Source organism: Oenanthe melanoleuca, chromosome 4, assembly GCF_029582105.1.
Source record: "Oenanthe melanoleuca isolate GR-GAL-2019-014 chromosome 4, OMel1.0, whole genome shotgun sequence".
NCBI classification, from domain to species: domain Eukaryota; kingdom Metazoa; phylum Chordata; class Aves; order Passeriformes; family Muscicapidae; genus Oenanthe; species Oenanthe melanoleuca.
In genome coordinates this window covers 47,095,392-47,120,867 of record NC_079337.1, presented here as the reverse complement: position 1 = coordinate 47,120,867, position 25,476 = coordinate 47,095,392, and the positions used below count along the sequence as shown (strand labels likewise).

General features: G+C 39.0%; 1 protein-coding gene across 5 annotated transcripts in view; it reads left to right on the top strand.

Annotated features, from left to right (window-relative positions):
- The window catches only part of LIMCH1 (LIM and calponin homology domains 1), a 173,014-nt gene that overhangs the window by 107,547 nt on the left and 39,991 nt on the right, over positions 1-25,476 (top strand). For 4 of the 5 annotated variants that reach the window (XM_056489812.1, XM_056489811.1, XM_056489814.1 and 1 more), the window contains 11 exons: positions 2,557-2,752; positions 7,131-7,380; positions 8,041-8,313; positions 12,829-13,119; positions 14,395-14,640; positions 15,934-16,278; positions 16,962-17,288; positions 17,850-18,083; positions 19,028-19,270; positions 20,408-20,443; positions 25,016-25,142. In XM_056489812.1, the coding sequence (XP_056345787.1) occupies positions 2,557-2,752; positions 7,131-7,380; positions 8,041-8,313; positions 12,829-13,119; positions 14,395-14,640; positions 15,934-16,278; positions 16,962-17,288; positions 17,850-18,083; positions 19,028-19,270; positions 20,408-20,443; positions 25,016-25,142 (2,568 nt within the window). The remainder of the gene's footprint in view (positions 1-2,556; positions 2,753-7,130; positions 7,381-8,040; positions 8,314-12,828; positions 13,120-14,394; positions 14,641-15,933; positions 16,279-16,961; positions 17,289-17,849; positions 18,084-19,027; positions 19,271-20,407; positions 20,444-25,015; positions 25,143-25,476) is intronic. The other variant, XM_056489815.1, reaches the window with a different exon arrangement.

Here is a 25,476-nt window from a genome sequence, read left to right as displayed (position 1 = left end):
GACACTTTATCACATTCTCTACTGGCGTTTTTTCCACAGAATTTAATAACTAAATCGACCATAAATTTAGTGTGGTTTAGTTTCTTTGTTGTAAATCCTCTCTACCCTCCTTTTTTTAATAAGCAAATCAAAAGAAAGCTCTGGTGTAAGTTGTCATGGACTCATCTTTTTCTACTTCTCATGCTGAAGGGGATATTAATTTCTAATTTTATTCATGCTACCCTGTTTTTAATTTAATTAACTATTTGTGTGCACATTCTTCTTTACTTTTAAACTAGAAATTCCCAATGACAAAATATCCATGGCTTTTTGATTATATTCAGTGATTGGAACTTCCTGGACAAATACATCTTGTATTTGGCAATCACACTTTAACTGCAGCTCGGTGACATACTATGTTTTTAATTAGATAATATGAAAGACTAACGTGCTGTTGTGTGTCATGTCGTGGTGTTATCGGTCCCACAGATAAGCACATTCCCACTGATAGCATTTGGGAGATGACGTTTGTTCGAGGCAGGACAAGCACCCGTCTGTGTGACGGCATTGTGTTGAGAGAGTGTCTTTGCCAAGGGGAAAGCTGTAAAGAACATGTTTACAGAAGTCTAGGGTCCTGTCCTGGTGCCTGCCTCCTAATTCTTAGTGAGCAGCAAAATTAACATAAACAGGCCATTGAAAGAAGGTTCTGCAGAACTCATTAGTTCACAATTGGACTGTTTTCAAACTCTTGGGAGATAGTGAATGTGGGATGGGGCTTTTTGCCCAGTTGAAGTCCCTGTAGCTGCTGAGCAGTTCTGTGCCATTCAAATACAGTAATTTAGGAAAATGGAAGTGTGCCTAACGATTGAGAATAGCTGATTGGTATGAAGAGATGAGCGGATTTAAGGAATTTGGATTTTTTAAAAGATTTTTGGATCGTGTCACAAACGGGATTTTGATAGGATTTGTAGATTTGTTCTTGGCTGTGGGTAATTCATGCAGATTTCAGGGAGACAGATTTTTGTTGTTATTGTTTCTATCAATATTTTAGTTCACTAAGCAGAACTGGGAAATGAAATTGCATAGGATTCCTTACAGCATTTTAGATGCATTTTATCTGTTTTTAGAATATATTTTCACTTCTATTTACTGTGAGGTTACTTAATGGCATTACCAGTTTAGCTTGGCCTTAGGTGACCTTTGCTGCTGCCCTTAATGTGGTATTTTGGCAGATTAGTAGTGAGTGGCACTAATTAGGCCTTCTTCCTGAAAAGTTTGCAGGGCATTTGGTCTGATGTCTCAGTCCCACTTCAAGCCTCCCTCTTGTTGGTGTATTACTGTCCATCACTTTTCCGACAAACACACTTTTTGTGGAGGCGGCCCGCCGTAGCATACTGTGATATTCCTGATTGATCTTCACATTGGCAATACCAGGGACGGGTAAAACCTTAGCAGTCAGGGACAGTGGGAGCTCTGCTCAGTATAGCCATTGTGCTTCGGCTAGTGGTAAGCAGGGGGTGCTTCTTAATTAGGAATTAATATTCAAATGCTTCTGGGGAAAAAAAAATCACATTCCAGCCTCTTTGGGTCACAAAATGTCAGTCTGATAATGGCACCCACATCTCTGACTTTACTTACTGTTGGGGAAGAAAAAAGCAGATTTATCTCTGAACAAACTTAGTTATTTCTGTTTTTTCTCTGTCTGTGCGATTGCAATTAATGTTAAGACACTCTCTAAAACAAGGGATTTATTATAATGCAAGGGTGAGGATGGCTTCTATTGACCTTTCCCTCTGCTGGAGTTTCAGTGTTTTAGTATGTGCTGCTTGCACTGGAAAGAATTTATAATCACAGGGCTGTCAAAGACAACCATTGTTCTCTCTGCTCTGAACATGTGGGTCAGCTACAAGTGCTTTCATATCCCCCAGAGCCAGGAGCTGGCAAAGAGTAAAGAGCACAACTGAATTCTTCTGAGGCATCGGGAAAAGCATTTTGCATATTTTTCATTGCTGATTGCTTGAGAAAGACATCCCTCTTTCATAACAGGAATTTCTCTTCAAGGTAGACGGAGGCTGGGGCACACTGCTTTATTATTTTGCCGAGCTGAAGCAGCAACAACAAATGCTGTCTGCTGGAGTCCTGGCCAGATAGAATAGATGGGCAAGGAGAGGGAGGGGGATCTTTTGGAAAGCAGCAGACTTAAACCTGATGCAGGCAGGATGTTAAAATTGTAGTGCCTTTGGCTTTGCTATGGACTGTGGATGGCAAGTCAAGTTTCAGGTTACTTTCACTTTTGATCAGTTTGTTAACTGGTCTGTTGGAACTTTTTCTCTGTTCATTGTACTAATCTAATGAGAGTAGTTGAGAGTAGTTTCTTCTTAAACAGCATAAAACTTGTTTATTGCAAGCTTGCACTTTGTTTTGAAGGGAAGACAGGGCAAAAAAACCAAGGAAACCCTTTTTTGGGGAGGAGATTTTTAGTATTTGGGAAGATGCTTTGTTTTCTGATGTGTAATGCATCTCACGAGTATGTCAGTGCCTTCTTTCTGAAGACGTTCCTGCTGTATTTCCATGTAGGAAACAGAGGATATAGAGAGCCCCAAGCGCAGCATTCGTGACAGCGGCTACATAGACTGCTGGGACTCTGAGCGCAGTGATTCCCTCTCCCCGCCTCGCCACGGCAGAGATGATTCCTTTGACAGTCTGGACTCCTTTGGCTCCCGCTCGCAGCAGACACCATCTCCAGATGTAGTGCTCAGAGGCAGTAGTGATGGTAAGTACCCGCCACATGCAGAGCACTGGGACATAGAAGCAGCATTTCTGGAATAAATGTGCCATTCATGTGCACACAGCCTCTGAATTGGGCAAAGCCGATGGGAGAACTTCTCTATGAATGCTGATCTGTGCTCCCTGAGGTGTAGATGACTTTGCCAACAGCTTACCTGAAGTTTGTCTCAAGATAGCAGTGGGAAATGAGTTACATCATTGCAGTGTAATTTTATGATGGGAAGAATGCTTTTCTGGGTTTTGGTGTAAGAGGATGTTATGCAGACTCATTTTAACTTAAAAATTAGGCTGAAGCAAGAAATAAAATTACAGGAACAGGGTGTAGTGAATTGTAGTGAATAAAATGTTTGCTTAAGTAAATGCAAGGCAAATAAATGACATAGAAATATCTTGAAAATGTCTGATAGTTGGCAGAGCTTTGAAGTCTGATGTACAGCACTTTATCAAATGTCATATATGTTTTTATGGCATTTAGAGAACTGGTTAAATTAATACCTCCCAACATCGGAGCTTTGCACACATTTGAGGGAGGACAGGCACTCTAGGCATACAGAAGGTCTGCTGCTTCTCTGCCTTTCTTTTCAGATCCAGTAAGTTTTCAGAGGCTTGTAAACACAGCATGCTGGATGAAGAAGGATTTGCTAGGAGTAGGTGTGGACCATGCACTTAGGTTACCTGTCATGAGCACGATTCTGATTTAGGACAAAAGGATGCATGATTGAGGCTCTTTCTGTGCAGTTACATTCCTGATAAACAGATGAAAAAGTCGAACTTCATCATCAGATGGAGTTATGTTGCACACATGAATCACTTCTCCTTAGTAATGTTGTTTATTTAATTTAAAAAGGAAAGGCAGGAAGACTTTTTGGTAGGAACCAGATGTTCATAATGCTTTTGGCAGTGTGAAAGAAACTGGTACTAATCATAACCGGACACATGAGAGATTTCCTGAGGTGATGGGGAACTCCTTAGAACTGGAAAGCTGGCAGGGAAAACTGGTATCACAGTAGAATTATGAAAGAGCTGTGGGAAAATCAGAGCTAAGATCTGCTCTGCTGCTGAGTGCCCTGTGGAGTTTGGGCTGCTACTGGTTGACCATCCAGATGCAGCTACTGGGGCTGATCCCCTGAAACAGCCTCATGAACCCTCGGACACTGAGCAGAGCCCAGGCTCCATAAAATGTTTTTCTGGCTTCTCAAGTGAGACAAGCATGGTGTTGGCAAATAGGAACACCTCACATGTCCTAATTGAAAAGTGTTGCCTCTATCCTGGGTGCTCAATGGATGTCCAGTGTCCCTTCTTGCATGGGGCTGGTAGGCAGCCAGTTACATATGTCCTGTAGATGATTCCTGTCAACTTCTGCTGTATTATCAGTGTCAGAAAGGTTTTGTGATTGTTTGCCACAGATTGTATGCTAAGATGTACTATCTTGTCACATTCCTGAGTCTGTAACAAACACAAAATAAGATGAAAGCACACAAAGCTTGTTCTTTGTTTTTTTTCAAAGAAGAATTAGTCTTTAACCAGGGTGCGTGCAGATGCTGTGTGCACATGTACGACTTGTCCGGCCAACACTTTCTAATGTGTCCTATTTTCCCTGCTTACTGCTGCCATAACTTCACAGCTGTCTCCTCCAACAGTTGCAGGTGAGGTGTAACTTGGCTGACCTCTTTTATGTTGAACCTTTTCCTGTGGTCCCAGCAGGCCAGTGTTTTACTCAGCTGTGAGTAGTTTTTGATAGAAACAGTATATTGGACTCGATGATCTTAGAGGTCTTTTCCAACCTAAACAATTCTATGATTCTATATGCAAAGCTGGATGGAGGAAAACACTTTGTTTTCATTACTTCTTTCTCCATTCAAATAGGAGCTTTATAAACCAAATAATATTATTGTGAACTAAAACTATGAATCCTTCCACTCCTAGAAGAAAAATAAAAGCCCAAATGGATGTTATTTAAGTGATCCTAATGTCATTAGTTTAGGTGGAAGCAGTAGGTAATACTACCTTCACAAATGCCATCTGTAATTAGTCTCACTGTGAGGAACTGCTCTGGTGTCCCATGAGGAGCCTGTCCCTTAGCAAAAGACAGACAAAACCAGTGCTGGAGTAGAATGGTTATTTAAAACACAGTAGAATTGCAGACTGAACTGCCTTTAGAGTTGCCAGTGAATAAAATCCTCTGCTTGGCCAGCAGTTGTGCATGGATCCTTTTAAGAAGGATCTTTGCATGTCTGTAGTGTATAGTTGCTTGTTACTAGTTGCTATAGTAGGAAACTGCTGGTGCTTCTACTTGGAAATGCAGAACAGCAAACTTAAAGTTATAAATGTAGAGCACAGCTGCATCTTCCATTTGGTACTTTGACTTCAAGTACTTTTTTTTTTCAAATTTGATCTGAAAATAATTTCATGAGTAAGATATGAATAATTAAACAAGCTTTTTTTCTTTGAAGTACTCAGCTTGGGGATGCTGGCAGGCACATCAGTAATGAGGGAGAGGAATGTGTTCTAATTCCTCTACTACCGTGGTTATCTATTTCAGCATTTCTGTCTGCCAGTTCAAGATTGGTTTTCATGTGAAAATAGACACCAGAGCAAAGTCAAAAGCAATCAGAATAGCAAATAATAGTAAGGGATCTTTTTCTTATCATTTACTTACTCTGTGCCCTTCTCTGTCTAACTCTGTCTAACTACAGCCCTTCAAACCTCAGCTATCCTCAGACACCCATAATTCTATGATGGTATCTGCACTTTTTATTTAGACATAGATTCAGGGTACCAATTGTGGTGCCAGTTGTCATAAGTTCTTTACAAAAATTGTTCAAGCAAAAGATTACTGACAAAAAAGTGCATTGTTTTTTTTGTCTAACATTCATTTCCATTGTGTCATGTCTTTTCCTACTGTTCTTTTTCATTCTTCGTCTCTCCAAGCAAATCATTAATAACTCAATCTACTGCAAAAGCTCTTTGCGAGTAACATTCCTAGCATAGTTAGACCTCTTTTTCTTCCCCCACTTTGAATTATACACAAGCTACTTGTGATTTTTATGACTTCATTGTTTTCAGTTGTTCAGTACATAGCACAGTGAATTAGCTATTAATTTACTAGTGTTTTGAATTAACAAGAGGACACAACCTGAGTGGCTGCCCTTCACCCTAAAAAGGGGAACATTGCATATGCGTAATAACAACTAATTGCATATGCAAGTGCTACAAAGGGGCCAAGGACCAGAGACATCCAACTCTCCAAAGCTTGGAGAATATACAAATGCTGATGGGACAAATGGCTGAACACATTCCATTTCACTCTTCAAACCAGGGCCCATGGTAAGGTTACACTGCTGGGAGAAAACTATTTGCATAACTTCTTTGTGAATTATTTTAAAAGGCTCATGACGGTGCAGGGAATCTAGTGAATGTCTATGAAGTGGCTTCCAAAATGGGTGTGAGAGCAGTTCCCCATTTCAAGTGCTCTTTAGGGTGTTTCTGCTACATTCCTAAAATTTGGGAGTTTCAAGTCAGAAACTTGCCTAAGTTTAAATGTTTTAAATGGGTTGTAAATATCAGAAAGCTTAGTTCATTTGAAGAAAATCAAATGTTCATTTGAACAAAATGAAGTGGTCACCTAGCTCTGCTAATCTTGAACCTTATTCTTTCCAGCTCTTGATTTTTCTCTGCCACTTTATTTCTTCACTGTACTGATCTAACATCTAAATCCTGAGATCACTTCCCTCTCTGCTTACACTTTTCCATCCGGGGATCAAGTCTCTATCTATTTTGCAGTGTGCTAGACTGACTGACTAGGCAACCAGTGAGACTGGAAAGAGACCATTGAGCCTTCTGGTTCAAAGCTGCTGTTGCTATTCTCAGGTCTTAACCAAAGCTGATTCTGTGTTCGAATTGCTGTGTTAATGTGTGTATAGAAACATCCACATATTCCGTATTCCATTCTGTAGCTATACAACATGGAACCTTTCTTTGCTTGTGCTTGAGCTAGGCACGTGTTAGTCTAGGTTCAAGACTGTGAATCAAGTTAGACATGGCCTTATGTACAGCTAGGAGTCATCTGGGTTTTAGGTAAACTTCTGTCCTATGTGATTGAGAAGTCTGGCTTAGTTTTAACCAAAGGTTTTTTGATGTGGCCTATGGCTGAAGATTAATTTTTCAGAGAACGATGAAAAAGTCCACTGTCTGTGCAGATGTTATGGCTGCTAACATGAGTGACTGATTTTAAAATGCAAATATGGGTAAAAGTAGCTAAATGTAATTTTTTGGTGGTGTCTTCTGATTTATAGTTTAAAAATAACCCAAACAACTGGATGAAAGTCAAAATAAAAAGGACTTTTTTTCTCCTTCCTTACTAGGGAGAGGAAGTGACTCGGAAACTGACCTGCCACACAGAAAGATGCCAGATGTGAAAAAAGATGATATGTTGGCGAGGCGGACCTCCCACGGTGAACCTAAATCAGCTGTGCCTTTTAACCAGTACCTCCCAAACAAGAGTAATCAGACTTTCTATGTACCTGCTCCGCTTCGGAAAAAGAAAGCTGAACGAGAGGAGTACCGAAAGAGCTGGAGCACAGCCACTTCACCACTAGGAGACAGACCTTTCAGGTAAGCCTGGCCTGGCCACCTTCTCCTTTCCTCACTGGTGATGCTTTGACACTTTCCCAATTCTCCTTCTTTTCACAAGGTGTATGGTACTGTAATAAATCTCTTGCTGGTGTGGTACTGATAAGTAGTTTTTAGCAACTAATAGAAAAGCAACAAGTGGAAAATCATTGTTGTGACGTCACTGTTTACCATACAATCCAGTGTACAGCTTGTGTTTGACAAGATGTTGGTTAATCTAAGTATTGTGGATGTTGACTCAAACCCAAGGCTGAAAAAAACTGTTCTGGACAATCTGTTTCAGTTTTCAAGACAACTACTGACAAATGATACTTAAAAAAGTAATGTTTTATATTTTTAATCAAAATAAATAATATTTTTGCTATGGCTTTTTGTAAAATAAATTTATTTGTATGTTGTATTTAATACACCAGTATGGTTCATATAGCTGCGACACTGTGTGTGACTCTGCATGTTGGTTTTGTCAACTAATACTTCACTTTTGATTTGGACTAAGAAGCAGCTTCCTTTAAAGAGCATAATTATCTTTCCTGATTATTCATCAGAATTCATTCTTTGGCATCTTGATTTCAGCAAAATGTGCTTATAAGTGTGTATGTTTTAGGCATATCCTATATTAAACTACCTTGTATAATTCAATAGCAAGCCCCACCCTGAAACCATAGAAGAAGAACTGAATGAAACATCAGGACTGTGTGAAAAGGAGAAAGTGGGATCCATGGCTCCTGAAGCAAGCTCCCTTAAAAATCAATTAGGTGTGAATCAGAGTGAAGAAAGCTCCATAGACCAGAATCCTTCATGTAGTGCAAAAGAAACACCAGCACCCAAGGGGAAAGATGTGGAAGAGATCAAAAAGTTAAGAAGACTTGAACAAGCTGGTATTAAGGTCATGTCAGCAGCCCAGCGCTATGGCAGGTTAGCCCAGCGGTGTGGGAAATCATGCACGCTTCACGATTTGGCTGAAGTGTGGGCTTCCTTGATCCGCTGCAATTTCACATCTCCTAACAAAAATCCAGTCTGCTAAGCACTCACAATCACTAGTGAAGGTCTTGGTCTGAAAAAGCTTTTGATGTGGCACCTGTGGATTGCAAAGTTGTATGATCCTAACTGCATTTGTGTTGAGAAATTGTATTGTCTTACAGCGTAGTGTAAACAGACTCCAGGAAAACTACTACACAGACTACTTGTCACCTTCCACTTAATACTCTCTTGAATTAAATAATAATGTTTAGAAATCTACATTAAAAGTGCCTAGTCTAGGTAAAAGTTTCAGAAACTTACATTACTTGTTGGTGGTGGGATGGTTTAGTTTACTTAACCACACTTTTTAGGTGGTTGATATTTTTTGCTGTGTTAATTAATGATCCATTTCTTTTTAATGGCAGGAACTATAAAAGCACAGTGCTTGTTAACACATGTACCAGTTAAAGTATGGAGGCATGGTTCAGCACACATAATTTGACTGACTTTAGAATGGAATAGATGTAGTTATTCACTTATTACCTGTGTTGCTTATCTTTGGATGTTGTTCAATTTGGATATTTCCTATTCTTTAACTTGAGAGCTGAATGACAGCTAGATTCACAGCCCATGCCTTTCCATCATCTGTCTCTTCTACTCATGGGGATGATCTGCAAAGTAGAGCTTTACCTAACATGTCACAAAATTAGGCACTTATAAATGATCAAAATGGTTTGGCTAAAGGGTAAGTGTCCGTATGTCCTTCTGTCCAAAACATTTTATTATGGGTTGTGGGGTGAAATACTAACAGTGAGTAGTTTAGCAGATGCTGGCCTACAGTCTGGGCTTTTAAATGTAGTAGGAAGAAATGCATCTTGTATGTGATACAGTTTATTCATAGGTACAGTGAAGTTGGGGTGTGGCCACGTACAGATGTGCCATGTGCAGATGAAATAGTCAGAATATATGCTGTCACGTGTCCTCTTCTCAGGTCTACTTCACTGTTGTTGAGCTGTACTGAACCAGTGTTTATGTCTGATGTGGGGTATTACTTTTGACAAAGCCCACTACTAATGATGAGGAGCTATATGCCATAAAATAGTTCTTCAGCCTCAGTTAGTGTGCTAGTTGGTTGGGAATTCATAAACCAGAGGGGTATTAGCATAATCCTATTCCAAGTCCAAGGCTGTAGTATTAATGGTAGTAATGTGGTAATATGTAGTAAAATGTAGTCATTGCTTGTGTTTAGCAGTGCAGTGCATAACAAATGGCTCTGTTTGCATTTGGAGGATGCTCACCATGTTGGGAGACCTTCTTCCAACTCTACGCTTGATCTACTGTTTTGATGTCCAAAAAGGAAGGATGTGTGAACACATGTGGCTCTTTCCTTGGACAATCTGTTGTCCTTACAGGCCTTACAGAGAAGAGAGGAGAAACACCAAGTAATTTTTCTTTCTTGCTCTCAGTGGAAGCGACTTGTGGAATTTGGTAGCTGGAAGAAGGAGGAGATGATAGTTTTCTGTTCCAGCTAAGGGTCAAAGGGCAGAGCTTTGTAAACCAAGTGTCACTGTAGTAAAGTAGGAGCCTGCTTCTGGGGATTGTAGGAAGACACAGCAGAAAAAGCACAGGGGGTGTAAGGAAAATTCTTTGTATGTGAAAGTGGAAGAATAGTGGGTCAGTAGAAGGACAGTTTAGGATACAGGGGAGCGTTTAATCATATTTCTTAAAGTCTTATTCTTCTTCTCTAAACATTTCCATTTTATACCTCTTATTGGCATCAAGTTCAATTTTCCATGCACTAATGGCACCCAGAAATTCTCAGTCCCTCTTGTTTCTGTATTCTGTTTTTTTTTGGTTTACCCCTCTTATTCCCTCATCTTTCTCTGATACCAGCGTCTCTCTTTTTTTTTATTTATTTTTATTTTTTTTTATCACCTGAGGTTGTCAGTTTTATTTTAGCTCCTTAGAGTTGTTTACAGGCTGTTTCCACTCAACTTACTGACCTCTGGAGGACACCCACTGTGACTTTTGAGTTCTACAAGACATCTGATTGTTTCTAAAGCTTAAACTCAGTGGGGGATTCTTCTGAGTCCTGAACAGGAAGGATTTGAACTTGTATGCAAATGTATTTTTTGCTTGGAGTCTAAGTGCTTGTCTCCATTGCTGTAGCATGTTCTAGGAAAGAGCTGCTTTAGTTAGCTGAATTAGATGCTATAGAAATGCATGCCAAAAAATAATTCCCCTTTCCAAAACAGTGAATTGTCTCTGTTGCATGTTGTATTGATATGCGATACTCCTTGCTTGCTTATTGCCTGCACATCTGTCTCTTAATTACTATATTGTATATGAAAGGTAAGTATCAAATTCATTGAGACACCCTAAAAAGAGAATTCTTAAGTGTGTTTAAAGAGATGATGGAGAGGAGAATTTAAGAGAGAAATAAGAGCAAGCATTTATGATAAGTTCATTGAAAAATAACTTGGACTCTTCTCTTGAACAGAGCATAGGGATCCAAAACCTTTCCATTGTTCTGAAATGCAATAAAGGGAACCAAAAGCCTATATAAGACCTTGCTTCAGGGAGTGCAAATGCCTGCAGTCACTTTGGAAGCACCTGCTGTACCAGCATTAACCCATTTACTGTTTCTGCCACAGCTGGGGCTGGGTGTGCAAGAGCAGTTTGCAGTTAAATCTATTATTAAGTCTTTGCTATCTGTACCATGGTAAACTGATCTTAAAAAATACTTTTGAGACCATCATAAACTGTTTCAAGAGACCCCAAAATGTCACAGCTAATCTTTGATTCTAGGAAAAAAAAAAAAAGTAAATTAATGGAAAATATTCTCAACCCAAAAACTGATTACTGAAGTCTAGTTACATACTAAAAGCTGTAAGTTTCTCGTTGCAATGTCTCATAGTTGCACTTTTGAGTACTATAACTCAATATTTCTTTGTTGCAAAAACACTGCTCTCAGAAATGCTACATTTGATGCTCTGAAGCTTCAGTAGCATTGGTAGACATGAGACTGAAAAGTCCAGGAGTTTTTACTAAATAATCACTTGGTGAGCCAGCTGTTTCTGAAGCTGTTGTGAACACAAATATTCATGAGGAAAAGGGACAGCAGTTCCCATTTGGAATGCTATTGGCCAGTGTTGTTCTGCTGCCTTAAGTGAAATCTTGATCCTTCAGAGAGATCTAAGGAAAAAAACGTTGCCTTTAACTATTTGAGACCATACTCTCCACATCACTCACAGGGGATCCTGTGTTTTGCAGCATGAGAAGGCAAAGGCAGACAGTTTCATATATCCTTTGAGCCTGAGCCAGGCTAGTCTGTCAGGGGTGGTTTATGGCTTCCCCATAAGTTTCTCCAGCAACTTTGTGGAGCAGTACTTTGAAAGGGCAGCTGAGAACATAAAATAAGTGGTGTACGTAGTGGGCTTACAGGGATTTAAAATGTTTTAAATGCTTTTAAAGAGCACTCTAAGATAGCAGAGAAACTCATAACAACCCCTGAGCTATTTACATTCACTTTCTTAATGCCAGTCTGTTTAATCCTTTGTGATCCCCTCTGTTTCACTTTGTATAGCAAGGTGTGCTACATGACAGAACAAGTGCCTACAAAAATATTGCATGGAATACTCCTTGCTGCCCAACTTCCTAAAATATCAATATGAACAAGTAGATTTTTTAATGTGAGAGTAGCCTAGCTCCCTGCCATCTGTTTTTTCAGTTCGCCTAAGAGTATTGACCCTTGCAAGTTAAAATAAGCTTAATCTTTATGGATACCAGCTGTCAAGTGTCTTTATTGTCGTAATCTTCAGTAACAGCAAAGCTGTGTTGATAACAGTTGAGTTTCTGACGAAGGCAGGTGGCAATGTTTTTCAGCATGCCAATGTCACTGGTATGCTATCATTGCAGCTACTGTATGTCAGCATTGGCATAGAGGGCTTATTCTGTGGGAAAAGAAAGGTTAATTAGGAAAAGAATCAATCATGGTGCATGTGAGAAGAGAGCAGTTAAGCATACTAGGGTAGAGAGCCTCAATGATTACTCAGATGGGGTTTTTTTGAATAGAGCTGTTAAGAAAAATGTCAAATATGTTATTTAAGGGCTCAGCAATGTTTTCCAGGGATCAGGTATTTGTATCACATTTCTTCTTTTGTTTGAAGTTTTCAAGAAGTTTAATACTGCCAGTTATGGTACTACATTCACTGCATCTCATATGCTAAAATTTGTTCTGACTCATTCTTCCAGTTATAGCTAAAATAAGAAAAGGTCCAACATGAATTTTTCGTGGATTTGCTATTTGTATGTGATAAGTTTTATTTCTAGCTAGGCTTTGTGCAATCTAACAACAGCTGGGAGCATATTTGATTAACTGTGCTTGTTTTTTGACCTGGAGATGAGTGCTGCTCTGCCCTCTCCTCCCCTGGTGCATCAACGGCTTTATTTAATTTTGCTCTGTGTCAGTAAAAAGCCAATATGTGAAGACAGTGGAAGCATCCCAGACATCATCCTACGCAAGGACAACCCATTCATGACACATTATCAAGGAAAGGATTCTGGTTCAGAAGATGAAGCAGCCAGCAGAGTTCCTGATTTAGAAAAGGATGACTTTGCCACCAGGAGAGCCAGAATGAATCAACCCAAACACATAGTTCCATTTAACTCCTTTTTAGTCGGACCCTATACAAGTAAAGAGAAAGGTAAACTGGAAGATGTTAAAAAGCCATTGCAGATGGAAAAAAAGGAACATGCAAGGTGTGCATTCATGGTCTTATTCTTTCAATTACAATACTTAATTTCACCATGATATATTGCTGTATATATATAGGCCTAAAGCTATCTTGGCTACAAAAAAAACCCATACAGGTTAAAGTAAATGCTAATACTTTATCATAAAGTGAACCAAACTAATTTTTTGTTAGAGTGTGAGGAGAAGTTTTAATTGACTCTGAGTGTAAATAAGATAAAGGCAGGACACTTTTCTTGTCTAAGCTCATGAGACAGGTCATGAGCCTGAATAGTAGACAATAGATTTAGAAAATATGTTTTGCATCTCAGCTCTTTTTCCGGTCACTTTCAGTGCACATTTTTCCATGGATTTCTTTCATCTCATGCTCATTTAATGCCCTGCATAAAACACGGACCAGATGAATCTTTAGTTAAGGCACTGAATATATATATGCCTGCTACACTACTCTGAATTATGTTGCACCTGGTCCTAATGTGTGTTATGCAGCATTAGTTTGGGAAACAGATCAGGGGTTACAGGGCTTCAACCTAGAAAATCTCTTCTTTCTTCAGTTCAGTGATACAGATCTTTAAGAAGTTGCTGAACACAAATATTTGCTAGGTAGAGATCTTTTTCAGGAAACAAGTATATTTGTTTTATTTGTGCAAACAGATGTGATTCTAGATAAAACCACTATATGCATATAGTGGGTAACCTTGACTAACAACTGATATGTTCAGAAAACTTCTAATATTTAGGAGCTCTTTTAATTTTCAAGTGTCAAATGTCTTGTTCAGTTCCTGGTAATTTGATTATATTAACATTTTCTAATGAATAGTTTGGCAGGACATCTGAGGAGCACTTAACCAAATTTTAATATTCCAAGGAGTCCATACTATTGACATGACTTTAAGATCAAAGAAATTCTGTAGTATGTTTGAGACCAAAACCTACATTCACTGTGAAGAATATGCAAATGAGATATTTGTAACTATTTAACAGAAAACTTATTTCTTGCAGAAATGCTTAATGCAGTAATAACATAAAGATTTTTCTTACTTGAGCTGGAAATAGGCATTCATGTGAAGAAGTGGTCTCAGTAGTGCATGAGTGGGGTAGCATAGCTGAGAGGTTTGAACTTCAAATGATTCATTCCATGTTTACTTCCTAAAATTAGTGTGAAACTAATATTATAAATTCAGTTTTATCTTCTTGAGATCTGAACCTCTTCTTTTGACACTGATTTATAATTACTTCCTCAAAATATCTTTCTTGCTGAACTGGAACGTGCATTAAATTAGACGAAGACGGGTGCACATGGCATCAGTAAGGCAAATAGTTACAAGCAAAGAGAACCCACTTCTGCAAAATGAGAAGACTGAGTCAGAGGAAGAACAGCAGGTGAAAGAGCTTGATAATGAAAGAGATGATTTGGCAAAGCAGAAATCTCAAAGGGTCCTTCCTCAGCTGCAAGAAGATGTGCTTTCTTCTATAACAAAAGCAGATCTGGAGACCTGGAAAAGATTGAAACTGTCAGGGGAGCCCAGGTATGGTTTCTGCCTGTGGACAGGATTGGCACCCTGGGAAGCATGTTTAGTTTGCCACAATCTGCTGTGTGTGCTTGTGATTTTATACTTGAAGAATGCCTTGTTAACAACCAGTCCTTACCTATTTTGGTTTTCAGGAGGAGTCCAAAACTCTGTACATATATGCTGTCCATCATGAAATGAAAGTGTCCATCATTTAGAGCACTGTAGTAGTTTCACAGTCCCTTTTCTTGCAGGTACTCTTAATACAGTATTAGAAAGGTCCCTCTTGTCACATGGCTGAATTTGCTTTGAAGCTGCTTGAAGTTGAACAGCACAAATTTCCAAATGATACCACTAATACACTAGCAATTACATTGCTCCTTACCAAGCTGTCTTCAGGACTTGGGGTGTTTTATACCTTGGGAGTATTACCTGAGGATCAGCATTTTTGCATTAACATCTCTGTGCTATTTTGAGACCTGAGCTGATACATCAGCATAGCATTGTACTCCAGTGCTGTGTAAGTACACCAGCACGGTTTCTCACTGCAGCAGGGCTTTCAGGAGCCTCATTGTATGGTGTCTGTATGCTCTTGTTATTAACAGAAGCTCTACAAAGGGAGCCAGTATAAAGCAGTTATTCTAAGCTGTTTCCCTATGGAGATGGACTATAACATAGGCAGGTGATTTGTGACTCCAGTAGGAAAGGATAACAACTCCTAGCCTTCCTATTTAGGTGCATGCCATTTTGCAGTTAGAGATGGCTGTCTGTTCTGGCGTTCTTCTAACAATGTGGTTATTGTATGTCATTTTAGCTCTAATAAATCAAAACTCAATCAATCTTTCACTCTAAAGATATTAGCAGTCTCTCTGTTACTTTTGAGGTGATTTGTTAAAATCAGGATTCAGTCTGCTTAATTTAGGGTAAGTGAATTGCCCTTGCCAGTGTAACTCCCTAGTGCCAAAGTGAGTTCTACCACCATACAGTCACATATAGTGTGTGGCGTGGGTATACGTGAGCAGATAAGGAAACTCTGGCTTTGTTAGAGTGAAGAACTGAATTTGGAACAGGCCACATGCTACATTCCTTGCCCTTAGGAAGTACTTCCATGGATGTACTCCCTGAGTTTTCCCCACAGGTCTGCAGTGTCTTTGCATTTTATATGTCATTTGGGACTCAGTATGCCCCAGCTGTTTATACCTGTGTCCTCAAATTTTAAAATAAAACCCCTTCAAAACCTTACGAGCATTTAATTCATTTTATTCTGAGGGTCTCATGTTGAGGCATTCTTTTATTCCTCATTATGACCAGTGAAGAAGATTTCAGATGTTCCAGCAACACTCTGTCACCAACTGATACCACAGTGAAAGTGTCGGCACAAGATGATTTTGCTGTCCGCAAAACCAGAGCAAACAAAAAGACTGGTAGCCCCAAGCAGAAGTTTGTGCATTTTGGGCCAGTAACTGAGATTGATCAACAGAAATGGGACAAGCTTGTTATTGGCAGAGCTTCTTCAAAGAGTGGAACAGAAGAGGAAAGCAAGAAAGACGGTGTGGAAAGTCTCTCTGGTGTTGAAAGCTCTCCTTCAACCACTGCTGGCAGTCTCAGGTTTGCTGAACACAGCAGTGAAGTATCTGAGCCAGAAAATGAGTACAGGTATTTGGTGTGGTTTAGGACGTGCTACTGAGCTGTAAATGAGGTCTGTTCTTGCCAGGTGCTGATCTGCATGGGAGTGAACTGAAGCATAAACCCAAGAGCTGTTTCTGCGCACGCCCTTGTTCAGAAGACATCTGATGTCTTCACAATATCTTAACATGTGTAGGATTGTGCAAAACGCTGTGCACAGATCTTCCAAACACTAGCTCAAAATTTCTCATGGGCAGTGAAGTCACTGGTATCTCAGAGGCTGGGCTTTCATGATTTTTCTGCTTCTTGAATTCCAGCCGCTTTGCTTTGCCTGCTTTCAGCACATTAGGAATTTGTCATTCAGCTTGCTGGCCTTACTGATCTTCAGAAACTGTTTTTTCAAACCTCATGGATTTACTTTCTTGTTGAAGATGGTGTACTGCTGCTCTGTGTTTCTGGCATTTATCTGATGAGGAATTTTCTGGGTCATTAACACATTAACAGATCTTATATTTCTTTGGCTTTTTTTAATCACTTAGTCTGTGACTGCAGCAAGAAATTTTTAATGAATGCTTTTAGCAAGCAATTCATTCAGCTAAGTTTGTGTGTTCATAAAACATTTGCAATTGGAGTTAGATGACTCCTTTTCTTACCTTTCATTTGACCTGAGAATGTTTTATCTGTCTCACCCCTCCTTTCATTCTCATCACTAGTGATGGGGGTGTCAAGTCAGGTACAGATGACTCTTGCAAGAGAATTCCATCACCTGTACCGGCTTCTGATGTCATCTCTGAAAAACAAACCCCATGGAGTCTGAGCAAACAGCAAGAAAGCACCAAGGAAGAATGTGACAGGAAGTTACCAGATATTGAGAGAGATGATATGTTGGTTAGAAGGATGGGAACTTTTTCGAGGCGTGCCACAAGCTCCATTCCCATAAATTGTCCTCCCCTGTCAGTAGCTCCTTATCTGTTGCAGCAGCAGAAAGAGGAGGTTGTAGCTCAGGAAAAGGATTTGAAGACTCTGCAGGAAGGAGAAAGGTCAGAGAACAGAAGCAGGTCCCTCTGAGCCTGGTTTGTGTGTGGTGTTAGTTTGGATCAGTCAGCAGTGTTGCCCTATTCTTCACATGGGCTTTAAGGATGTGTTTTTCTTATTCGTCATGGCATGTGTTCTGTTTTGTAAAACTACTTACAGGAATGTATCCCAGGAGTATAAAACAGCCTGTTTTCTTTCATAATATTTTAGTACTTTAGTTGTTGATTGTTGTTCAGCATGAAAATAGTCTTTCATCTTTTGGGGGGGGGGGGGTTTCTTTTGCAAACCATGGTGCTTAATCTAGACTTTTATGCCAGTTTCCAAGTGAATAAGTCATCACATAGATTTGTATGCAATTCCCAACTTCTAACAAATCACCTACATAAGTGTGGGGTTCAACATAATTTCCTCTCACTCCCTGTGCTGTGGCTAAAGTTGCATAGTTTGCCTAGTTGTCTATTGTTCTCAGCTTTGTTTAGAGTAACTGTACCTCGCATTGCCTGAGCAGCCACTTGCTGTACAAGTGAGCATTATCATGGAACAGTGTCACTTGTCTCTCTGAGCAGTACTATCAGACAAGAAGAGAGCCAAGAACAGCTTGAAATCCCTCAGTTGCAGAATGATGGAACAGAAAACAACATGAAATTCCCAGACCCACAAAGAGATGACATGTTAGCCAGAAGAACTGGAGCTTTTCTTAAACAGCCTGAGCCCAGTGTTAAGCAGTTCCTTCCCATGCCATTTTCAAAGCAGCAGAATAAGCAGGGCGCAGCTACAGAACTTGAGAAGAAAGCCACGAGGTAAGAAAGTTGTTTTTCTCCGTCCCTTTTAGCTAGCCCTGTGGGCTGTTTGTCAAGAACTCTTTATGAGGAAGATTTGATGGCTCAGTTGTAGTTATTTTCATGCTTGTCCTCAGTTCTCTGCTAATTCTTTCTGCTCAGTAGAAGGCAGTAGAAAGCTTCTGGCCCTTTTAGAAGAGCCATGTGGAGACTCAGACCAGAGCTCTACCAGACGCAAAATTCTAGCAACGTATGGAAACAGATCTATGTAGCAATTACATTAATTACAATTACATTACATTTGCAGAGGTTTCTGGTTAATATAAGGTAATCATTACAAATGTTTCTAACTAGAAATGGAGATGTTGGATGTGGTAGGTTAGATGATTGTCTATGGCTTAACTAGTGCCAGTGACTTCCTAACAGGAAATCTAGAGATCCCGAGATTCTTCCTGATACTGCTCAATGTCTTTCTAAGCACTTTTGTTCAGATGTTTGAGGCTGGGTGAGTGTTGAAGCCTTTGAACAGATTTATCATTTGGTGATTGAGCCACATGCAAGCAAGAATGAAAAGGTTCTTACTCATCAGCTTCTTCAGAGTACTTGAGGAGAAGGATATGCATGCACCTGTACAGACATGGATGAAAAACTAGCTTGCGTCTTAGCCAGGAGAAAAAAACCTGTCATCTACTATTTAGCAGTGACTTGGTATTGAAAAGACTTTATATTTTAATTTTCAATGGTGTTCTAGATAGCTTATTTTCTGACTTTAGAAAATGGTACAAGCATTTGACTTAAAATTATGATTTTTACTCCTGCCTCACTTAGCTTGTCTTGTGTTAGCTATTTGGGTTTCTAAGGGCTGTTATTTTGTTAACTTACAGTTATGCTTTTCATTATGTATGTGTGATTTTTGAAATATTGCTTAATACATCCCTTTGCACTACTGCCTTTGGCTCACTCAGGCCTGAAAAATGTCCACAAGTCTACACTAATAGCTCTGGAAAACCTGCAGTAGAACCACCACAAGAGCAGCAGCAAGGGCAGGACAGTCTCCCACGTACAGGACAAGATGAGATTATTAGTACTGCCCAAGTGGCTGAAGGTGGCCACAATGAAGTCCACCTTGGTCAAACATCTAAGCTTCAGGAGGCTCCTGAGGAAAAAAAAATGGAAGCACTTTCATCCAAGGATGAGCATCTGCAAACGTGAGCTTTCTGGTGTGAATCACGCAGCTTGTACACCCCTGTGTGCACATTTCAGAGTTCAGATTGTGCATTGCCTGGTGTGTTTTCAGTCCAGACTAAAACACTGTATGTCACTAATACACATTTTAGAAACAAAAAGAATGGTTGTGTAATGCATTTTATTTTGATTTTTTAAAATATTGAATTGAAAGCTAAGTGAAAGGAATGTTTGATTACAGTATATATGTTCAATTGCAAGAAGAGTTTATGAAGGGGACATGCTAAAATGGACTCTGCTCATTGAGAGATGTTTATTCTATTTCTCTCGTGATTAAAAATGTGATAGTATTATTGACTTCTGCACTTTATGCTCTTTTATCATAAATCCTAGATATAAATATGTGGTTTGCATAGCTGCAAACAAGACCATAATTCTAGTGAATGCCACTGCTTTGTGTATTATTGGTAACTTTTTTCACCTATACTCTTCTGTCTTGAAGAAAGAAAACCAAAACCAACTCATTAAAAAAAACAACCAAAAAGCAAAAAAAAACAAAACAAAAACAAACAAAACAAAAACAAACAAACCTTCCAACCAACCAACCAACCAACCAACCAACGTAACTCAAAAACCCCCACTCAAACCAAAACAAACAAACAAAAGAAAAAACACATTAAAAAAAATCCCCAAACACAAAAACAATACCTACAAAAAGAAAAAGGATATCCTGTGAGTCACTTTCTCACTATAATATTTGCCTCTTTCATGCATCAGTAATAGTGGTACTAAGCACCGCTGTGGAATGTAACCTTTAAGTTTTGTCTCTATTCACTACATGTATGGCACAATGTAAATGCTAAGACATTGTCTATTTTCAGTAACTATTTTCTACACACATTTTAGGTATACTTCAACAGATTTTTATAATGTGGGGCATAAGTATGTGTTTAAGGAGGGATGGGTGGTGTTCTCATGTAGTTTGACCTCAGGATGATCCAGGTAAGTCTTGTTTGATGAATACATAATCCCTGAACAGTATGGTTCTATTTCGATCAGCTTCATTAGTAGAAGTGACAGTTTTACAAATTATAGGGGTCCAATTGCAATTACTACTTAATGTATTTATCCACAATCTAATTTTATATTTGGTCTTGTAGATTCGGCCCCAGAACTGCTGTGTCTGATGACGCAGAGTAAGTTGTCTTGTGTTCACAAGATTCTGTTTTAAACAACTTACACTGCATGCTTTCCCATCTTTCTACTAATTTAAAATGCAGTTGATGCATCATTATTGTTTTGCAGTGTTTTGGCAATAAATTTTTCAGACAGCACTGAAAAATGGAATGTGATATGGCTTACATTGCAGTTAAAAATATTTCTATATAAAAGCCCATAAAAACTAAATGTAATACTAATGTCCAGCTTTTGCTTGAAGTATTGTTTCCTCTTTTTTTCTTTTATTTTGTCTTGGTTTTCTTCTGAATTTCCATTGCCTCTAATCAGCTACAGGTAAAGAGAGTTGGGTTGAATCTGGGTGTTGAAGAAAAAAAATTAAGTAGGAGGAGGAACAGGAAGAAATAAACAAATCCCAAAGCAAAATAATATCATTGTGATCTTCAGAATAATTAACAGGAAGATGCATCTTTAGCTGAGCCTTTATTCTCTTTTAAAAACTTTATATTCAATCCCTTCCAGGTTAGGCTTAATAATGTACTGTAATGTACAATTTTTAAGCTCTTCACTTTCATGCATCACTTTTCATTGAAGGAGTAGAACTGGTATTTATTGCACTCAAAAATTTTAATTGTTCAAGTATGCACGCAAACTTTAGTACAGAATAGTATGCAATGTCATTTGGAAAGCTCTTTGGAAGCGTTAGCTATTTAGAAGAGAAATAGTTGGGAACTACCCACAGAATAATATCCTTAATGTCCTTCTGTTTACAGAAATGCAAATTACCTTCTCTGTTTCCCAGTTTAAATCCTAAAATAGAAACAGTATGGAGAGTTGTGGGAGTTTTATAATGAGTATACATGCAGTTTTTCACCCTTCTGTCTAATGATAAAGCTTAGAATCACGAACTGAGTGTTATCTACAAGTTCTGTAATACCTTTATGCTGAAAAAGATCTCTGTTCTCTGACTATAGGGTAAACATGATCATTTTCAAGCAGCAGGAATCTGTCCAGTGAAATGAAGGGATGAGATAAAAAGAGCAATATAACATAGAAGTGCTATTTTTAACAATGGAGACGTTCCAGCTTTTTCAGAAAGCCTGCTTATATGATAGATTTTTTCATCTGTGCAACTGTATTAAATGCAATCATGAGAGAAGGTACATGGAGATGCCTTCAAAGAGGCGGTGCAACAGGCTCGGTGGTATAATGTGAGAGTAGCAATGATCAACAGATCATATTGCTTATTCCATACTGATTCTGATTTTGTTTTAAAAGGCAAAACAATTAATGTTCAAATTGCATTGTCATCCTTTCCAGATGTGCTACACTTTACAGAGCAATTATTTTCTTATACTGTCTATTAAGTTATTATAAAAGACCGTGTTTTCCCTTCTGAAGACAAAGTATTTATGAAGACTCCAGTAAAACTTGGCTCTCAAGTAGAAAAAATAAATTGAACTGACACTTGAAATGCTTTTTAAATGTTTGACAAGTCCCCACTGAAAAGTGTAGCTTGAATTCAGTCTTCAACTAGAAGTTCTTTATTCCAGCAGCAAAACTAAGGACTCTTTTATTAGGCTGTTGAAGTTCCCTTTGCTAGTTAGGGGAAAACTAGATATTGTCATCAGCCCTGGTCTGTCTCGGGGTTCAGAAAAGGCAATACTTAGTGTGTTGCTGCTGATCAGACCCATTCCCATCTCCCAAAGAGGAGAATTCTGGTGGTACCATGATAGTCCAATGTGAGTTTAGACTCATAGTGAGCTGACATTCTTGAGTATTTCTTTGCTAGAGACTGATTTTGAGCCAGTCTGTCCCCTTTTATGTTTTGTTGGAGTTTCTTAGGTCTTAGTATGACTGTAAAATGGTAATGCAGCAACATGATAAATACCTTACATAAAGATTGTTAACATCTTCTCATGAAAAGGTTTTTTATCTTCTCTCTCCCTTTTAAATTAATTAAACGTTTCAGGATTTTTTTAATCCAAAATTTATTTAGATGTGTTAAAAAAAAAAGAAATTACTGCATGATATCACTGACAAGAACAACTGTAACTTGTGGTAATAAAGCAGTGTAGCTTGAAAATCCCAAGATCCCAAATACACAGTCTGCACAGTGCTTTTTCCTTTTTCATTGCTAGAACTGCAGGTCTGGTACACTGGTCAGCAGAAAGGCCTCTTGCTTCAGGTCAGAGTTTGTACATAGTCTCTAGAGCCGCGCTAATGGCAGAAAGTTAATGAACTTGAAAATAGTTCAAGTGTTGTTGGTGCAATTACATATTCCCTGTCTATTTTTGTGCTACATGCCTGCTGGCTCAGCATGTGGTTGAAGGAAGAAGTAAATCTAGTTCTGTTCATGGAGGTGTTAGTGATTGTCTGGAGCCATTTGTTGATTATACGAGACAGAAATAGGAGGAAATTATGTGAGACTCCTAATGAAAAGTGTCTTTTGATAGAAGCTCAGAGTATTGGCCTCTTTGAGTCTTTTCTAAGGATGAACTTGTCAGGCAGAGAAGTTGATGTAGACCTTCCAGTTGGCCTTATCCATGTACCCCCGAAAGGAGGTTTTTCTCCTTAATGATTACTACATGTTGGTCAGAGAGGAGCACAGTGCTTTGAGATGGGACTCCTTCAGATTGCTGTCTTGGGAAGATACTGTTGTGGAATAACATGATGCTGCAGAGTTGAAGTTTGAACCCACCCAGTTGCTTACCCATGACAAAAAAGGTGACTGCTGGAGTAGGAGGTGCATCTGGGGTTGTAGTGTATAGTTCTACTCCTAGCCAAGGCTAAAGCCTTTTCCAGAGAACCTTTTTTACTGCACTGTTAATAGTTATAAAACCTGCTGTTGTCTTTGTGCAGCCTGTGAGACCTGCATGAATTCAGGGAGCATACATTAGACTTACTTAGGAAATCCAGGTAATCCTGCTAGAAAGGCAAGATTATTTCATCCCAGATGACAGAGAGTGTGTACTTATGCACTCTACTGGAACCAGTAAGACCATTTTAGGTCTTACATTTTCTCCTACTGCATATGAATGGAAAATTATTTGACATGAGGAGAGAGTACAAGAGAGGACCTACACAAGCAGTTTGACCCAGTAGGTACAAGGTATCAAATACTGAACACTGAAGGCTTTCTTAGTGGGAATTTCAAAAGCCCTTAAACTGGAATAAACCCTATAAGAGTGACTTTATTGCAAGTTATAAATCTCCCAACCTACCTCACCAGTCTGCCAAATATGACTAATATTTAAGTTTTACGAAGCAACACCACTTGCCATCTCTTTAGATTCTGTTATTTAGGAGTGTTCCAATCCAATCCTGAGCAATGCAACTTTTAAACTACCCACAGAAAAACCCAAATTAGTGTAACCCTCATCACTCTGTTTAAGGTGTGAAGCACAGTAATATGTAAACTTCACTGTATTGCTTAAAGGCAATAGAATGCTTATTCTGTCCTTCATTTCTGAGTAAATACCTACTTAGCAGGATGGAATTTGTGCATGTCCTTTTACATACACTGTCCAGACTTTTCAAGTTTTTCCTTGAGAGTGGCATTCTTGTCTTTGCTTGCCTGAATGCAAATGCTGGCTCATAAATATATGCACAGCTTTCTGTGACTATTCACTTTGATTACTGTGGACACAGTTGCCCACAGTTTTATCTTCATTGGGTGCTTCTCCTGATAGTTGGCTCATTGGCTCACGTAAAGCTGCAGGTGATTGTTTGAGAACTGCTGTGAAATCACTTCATGTGGAACTGCATGGCTTTCTTCTGCAAAAATTTTTTTTTGCTTTGAATGGCACAACTGAGGTCATGTTTTACTTATAATAGGTGGTAGAGGTGGAGTAGTAAGCATGTTATCTTTGTGTGAAGATCTTTATACAATAGGAGGAGATATATAACATCAAACCACAACCTTTTTTTTCCTTTAACTCTCCAAAGGTCAGAGACATAAATAGAAAAAAAGCCTTTTATTTTTTTTTTTTCCCTGGACGTTATCTTTTCCTTGTTAGGTTAGCAGTATTAATAAATTGGTGCTGGTAGTAGTATTGGATTTCTTCAAGGCAGGGAGGGGAGGAAAGGGGAGAGGAGAAAATACCAGCCAGTTTGAACTGAGTGTACTTGTCTGGGCTTGTAGCAGTAGCATTTAGCTGGCCATGCTGCCCCTGATGTACTTCTCAAGCCTTCTTTTACCCTGAAATGGGAACTTCCATCTGTGGTGTTGATCAAAGTGATCTTGGAAACCTGTTGGGCACAAATCTTCAGAAAGTAAAATGTTCTGAATGATAGAATGATTTTAATAAGAGCTATTGATGAAAATGTAAAGTTAGTAGTGCTTCTTAGTGAGAGACAAAGTTGTGGTAGATTAACAAAATGGGAAGTTGAGGAGTGTAATACCTGAAGTACTGTGTGGGAGCCATAGGGATGCTAACAAGCCTGTCTTGGGGACTGCTGCTTTTGGGAGCTTTGTAACGGAGCAGGTGTCTGATTCTGCTGTAGCACCCTCATGTGGCTTCAGCTCTTACAAGCTGATGGAATATAAGCCTCTAAATAAGACTGGGCCTGTTGTTATTTTCCCCTTTTAGGAGTGTGAGTATGTTTGACATGAGATGTGAAGAAGAAGCTGTGGCTCAGCCTCATAGCAAAGCTCGCCATGAGAAGCTGCAAAATATACACAACCAGCTGAAAGAGGACGAGACAAGATGGCAAGATGTGAGTATAGAACATTGTCTGCAGTGCTGGCAGGCACTGAGGCCAGCCAGCTAGGCAAAAACAGGACAACCTGCTAAATGTGAACTTTCTGTCAAGTGCTTAAAATAATCAGGAGAGCTTTTTTTTTTTTTTTTTTTTTTTGTGGATTGTTGCTAAAAGCATAGTCCATAATTTGATGTAAATCAAAGAATACAAGATCTTCCAGTCCCTCTGCCTGTTCACCAGGTATTTTTGCTTTTTTAAAAAATGTAAAAAAACCTGTGATTAGGTTAAAAAATGGAAGAACAACTTCTAACTGCTGACTTCTCTAACTTTTCTAATTAGTCAATGTCCA